The sequence below is a fragment of the Sinocyclocheilus anshuiensis genome, unplaced genomic scaffold (assembly GCF_001515605.1).
Source record: "Sinocyclocheilus anshuiensis isolate Anshui unplaced genomic scaffold, SAMN03320099.WGS_v1.1 scaffold425, whole genome shotgun sequence".
NCBI lineage: Eukaryota > Metazoa > Chordata > Actinopteri > Cypriniformes > Cyprinidae > Sinocyclocheilus > Sinocyclocheilus anshuiensis.
The window spans coordinates 37,111-42,410 of NW_015537947.1; the positions used below are offsets into that span (position 1 = coordinate 37,111).

The 5,300-nt window shown below is 35.3% G+C and overlaps 1 protein-coding gene across 1 annotated transcript in view; it reads right to left on the reverse strand.

Moving 5' to 3' along the window:
* Window positions 1–5,300, reverse strand: part of LOC107664247 (neurogenic locus Notch protein-like) — a gene marked incomplete at its 3' end in the record, with an annotated part of 181,907 nt that overhangs the window by 34,233 nt on the left and 142,374 nt on the right. The window contains exons 28-29 of the mRNA XM_016454770.1: window positions 2,488–2,612; window positions 395–519 (exon numbers count right to left, since the gene is read on the reverse strand). Of these exons, the coding sequence (XP_016310256.1) occupies window positions 395–519; window positions 2,488–2,612 (250 nt within the window). The remainder of the gene's footprint in view (window positions 1–394; window positions 520–2,487; window positions 2,613–5,300) is intronic.

Genomic DNA, 5,300 nt, shown 5'->3' on the forward strand with positions numbered 1-5,300 from the left:
TTCAGAGCGTGGTCACAGAAGGCGTTCCCCTAGCGTTTTCCGACGCAGCTCGAGTTCCTGAAGAGGAACTTTCGGTTACAGATGCCACTGTAAAAACCCAATATTCACAGTTATTCCTGGACAATTTTTCATTAGTAAATAATAAAAGTTAATGAAGTTAATAAAATAAATAATAAATAAATAATACACACACACACACACACACACACACATACACTTCCAGTCAAAAGTTTGGGATCAGAACGATTTTTAATGTTTTTTACAGGAGTTTCTTATGCTCATCAAGGCTACTTTTGACCGGTAGTGTGTGTGTGTATATATATATATATATATATATAGTGCTATTCTATATGTAATTTCATTTTTTTTTTGTGAGGGGGACTTCACCACTTACCACAAATCCAGGCCGACAGAAGCAGGTGTAGCCATGGCCAGGCTCATTCTGGATGCACATTCCCTGGTTGCATGGTTGCAGCAAGCACTCATTAATGTCATATTCACAGTGAAGGCCTGTCCAACCTGCCAGGAACAAAAACCCAGAGTGCCACAGTGAGCCCACCCCGTAACCAACAACATCCCACCTCTCCCTGAATATATTTTAATACTCTATGAGGCTTGTGTCTGTTTCAGTAGCCTGCAAGAGTAAATTATTCCCCGGAGGAACCTAAGTGATTTTTGTATTGTGAAATCAAGATGCATGAAGCCGAGACTTTTCATAAACCTTTATCTCTCTTGTGTTCTTCAGACATAAGACTGTCAAGAAGGTAAAAAAAAAAAAAAAACATTGACAGAAAATATTCATAAACATGTACTGCATTTCCTAAACAGGGTTCCCACACTGAACCTCCAAGACACTTTCATGACTGTCCCAATCATTCATGATAACTGGATAGGGATCAGTTTTTTTTATTAATCTGTCTGCAATAACAGAAGACCAGATGAATATGTGCAATAAAGTAATTTTAATTAAACCATACTGTTAATAAAACTATAAGGATACATTTGCACCAATTAGGAATATACACATCATAAAAAAAACTGGGTCCAAAAAAATTAACTTTTTTTAAATGTAAATACATTTTGTAATTTATTCTTGTGATGGCAAAGCTGAATTTCCAACATCATTACTCCAGTCTTCAGTGTCACATGATCCTTCAGAAATCATTCTAATATGCTGATTTGCTGCTCAAGTAACATGTATTCTGATCATAAATGCTGAAAATGGTTGTGCTGCTTAATATTTTTGGGGAAACTGTGATACATATTTTCAGGATTCTTTGATGAACAGAAATGATTTAAGGATCAATTTAAGGTGCTAAGTAAATAAGTTACAAAACAATTTTACTGATCCCAAACTTCTGAATAGTATGTTTTTTTTTTCTCAAATCCAATCAAAATAACATGAATGTACAAGTTAAATGCTAGTCAGAATGTGTATATAGTGTAAAACGTGTAAAAAATAACGAATAACTAAAGCTGACGTTTTTAAATTAACACTTTTAATATTTGCTCAAATTAACTGTTTTCAATTAGATTTCCCAAACACTTTCCATCTGCCATTGGTCAGGACAGACAGATAGTTCCGCCCTCAAACTCACACCATTGGCTGAGTCAGTGTTGCTGTGTCAGGTTGTTCGGCATACACAAATAGCATCGTTTTGATAGTTTGCAATGTTTGCATTGTCTCTGCATATTAAACTAGGAAGAAAGTATTTCAACATGGAGAAAATGCACATCATCAAGATGTTACTTACTGTCATTTACTGTGTTTCACGTTTGCAGTTAGTTCAGAATCCAGTGGCTCAGCTTCTTTATGGAAAGTGCAAATATGAGAGTATCACACCAGTCTTGATTTCACTACATTGACTGCCGGTCAAATATAGAATTTATTTAAAAATTCTACTGTTTGTTTTTAAATCTCTTCAAAATCAGGCAACACAGTACTTATCTGATCTGTTACACCCTTACACTCTGTCAAGGTCACTCAGATCTGCCGATTCTGGACTGTTGCAAGTTCCCAGGACAAGACTAAAAAACGGAGGTGATTGTGCTTTTTCTGTTATCGGTCCTAAACTATGGAATAGTCTCCCATTTCAGATCAGAACTGTCCCGACCTTATCTATTTTTAAGTTCACTCTCAAGACTTTAATAATATTTATTGATTTGTTGTTTTATGATTTTACTTTCATGAATATCACCCATTTTACAGCTTGTGTTTTATTGTTTGTAATCTTGCATTCTGTGTTCTTAACATTTTCTTCTGTATATTTTTTGTACAGAACTTTGGTCAACTTCAGTTGTTTTTTAAATTGTGCTATATAAATAAACATTGTATTGTATTAACCCTGTCTATAAAGCACAAATGCCATATTGAGTGAAAGCCTAATACAGTACATACAATATAATGCCAATAAGAGGTAAACCACTTTCGCATGGCATATATAGCACTTTATTGTATATTTTCTATAAAATATAAAATAGCCTCACCTGGTCGACAATGACATTGGTAGCCATTGATGAGGTCTTGGCAGATGGCCCCATGAAAGCAGGGCTCAGAGCAGCATTCATTCATCTCTACCTCACAGAAATCTCCAACAAAACCTGGCAGGCAGCTGAATAAAAACATTCCTCTTTTAAACATGGCACATAGAATCAGATGTTTTTATTCTCTAAAAAGCATGTCTCTTTAAAAGGTTGAACAGAATGCTACGACTTTCTGAGCCACAGCCTTGAGCCCATCAAAAAAGCAAATATTCAAAAGGAAAAAAAATATATAATTAATGACAGACATATGGTCAGCTAAGCTCGTGAAAACCCTGCCACACAGATGGTGAGCAAACTGAGAAATGTCTCATTAACAGAGTTTGTTGGCATGTAGCAACATTTCTAAATATCTCCTGGAATTTTTTAAGATTGATTCAATTATCTGCACCTTTAAAAGTCAAGTTCTGGAAAATGACACTCAGTTGACATATGGTGATTTCTGTCAGGACCACTATCATCAAAGATGATTGACAATTAGTATACGCTTGATTGTATGTGCATTCAGTGCATTCTGTAGTCATGGTGATTACACTACGCAGACTGATGACTGATGATTACGAACAGATATTTTGGTATACTACAGAGCTTTGAGCGGTTCACTAGCAGTTCAAATACACAGACATATTTTAAAGGGTAGAAATGACAAATGTAGCTTTTTACAGTGCTTAAAAATATTAAAAACGCTTCGACATAAATTATAAATCAACTAACATGGAAAGGTATAATTAAAAACAAACAGGCAAATGTTTGCTCTGTCTCCACACTGGTAAAAGAGATTTCAGCTAACAAACAAAGAATAACATCTGTAAGAATAGCAATAGATATCAGGTCAAGATGAACGACACTGACAGATGTCTTCCAAAGTGTCCAGAGGTGTTCTGAAGAAACACTTCTTAAAATAGATTCTGTATAGACTAGTCAGCGGGTTCACCTAAAGAAAGAAATAATTAACCTGAATTTGTGAACAAAGATCTCACCAGAAACCATGCAAATTTATACAGCTAAAACAATATTTTGATACACATTAAATATATGTTGGTCTTCTGTATTATCGTTCTATTTATCATTATTTTAAAATACAAAATTCTTTGTATGCGCAAGTGTACCTAGGAAAAAAGTTGTTTTAAACACAAAGGGTGGTCACACCAAATATTGATTTGATTTAGTTAATAGAAGTTAATTTTTTCTTTCTTTTTGTGGCAGCTTTAATGGCTTTCATATCAGCCTTCAATCTGTTCTGAATCTTTAACATTATGCAAAATGACGGAGGCTGATTTAAAATTGAGCTCCAATTTTTGGTCTTTAAAATGTGTGCTTTTGTCCATTACCAAATGAGACAGGCTTTAATACAATCGGTCTGCGAGTCATTAGTCTGCAAGAGATTTCAAATGAGAGTAAACACAAAGTGGGGCGTTTGTTTTCCATTTGAGAAAATCAATCCAATGAGGCCTCATTTGGACAGACAATGCTTTCTCATTCCACAGCTGTCTTTCTGTCAGTGCATCTGTCCACCTGACACGATGAGAATTGCAAATAGCATTATCTCCCGGGCTAATCACAGACTCAAGACAGGGGGCTTATACACATTAGAATATTGTCTTAGGAGGAAGAGATAATGAGATATATTATGTGTTGGATGGGCCCTTTTATGCAGAATGTGCACCACAACCAATTTTAGCCCTTTAGTTCAGCGATAATGTTGTAGCAGCTGCTGCGTAATCATCCACTCTGGCAGACCTTCAGAAAGAACCAAGAGAAACAGTGGAAATGTATCTGGATTGTACAGCAAGTTGTAACTAATTACAAGTTATATATTTAAAAAATAAAGTACATGCAAGTTTGTTTAGCCTGCTCTTACTTGTTAATGGTTTATTGTTTGTGAACAAATACACAAATATATATATTTTTTTAATATTTGTGATTCTGTTTGTTTATAGTTACTGTTGAGAAGGGTTTCTGCAGGTTTGACTAAGGTAAATTTAAGACTTTTTAAAAACCTTTTAAAGACTAATACATAAAACTTAAGGAATAAATTGTCAAATTTTGTTCTTAATTTAAATGTCTAAAAACTTGAATACATATGCTCCTTCCCTACCACTAGAATATGGGGAAAAAAAAACAAAAAAAAAACTTTACTTCTGATCACACTGCAAAAAATCGTAACAACTTAAAACTTAATTTTTAAAAATTTTTCATTCCCCATGTCCCCATTTTATGCCCCCAAAACCCCAAAAACAAAATACTGAGCTAGTCATTTTTTTTTTTGCAATGCATGCAGTATTTAATGCCATGACTTAAAGGGGTCATATGATGCATTATTTTGTGTATTTGGTGTAACAGAATATGTTGACATGCTTTAATGTTCAAAAACACATTATTTTTCAAATACTGTACATTATTGTAGGTCCTCTATGCCTTGCCTCTCTCAAACACGTTGTTTTCAGCAAAGCCCCCTCCTTTGACAAGCGCAGTCTGCTCTGATTGGCCAGCTGACCCAGTGCATTGTGATTGGCCGAACACCACAAGCACGTGTCAGAAATGTAACTCCCTTTACCATAATCGCGAGCGTCAGCTTGCAAAGTAAATATCAAGACAGTTAATAATGTCGTTAGTTATACCATCAGTTCAAGCCCGAAAGGGCAACAGAGTCGCATGACAGACACAGTGATGATGCAGTACAAAAGCCGCGGTGAAGAGCTGATGTGCTATGATTTCTGACAGGCAGTTCACTCTCCTGTGATGTGACCCTGTTCCCC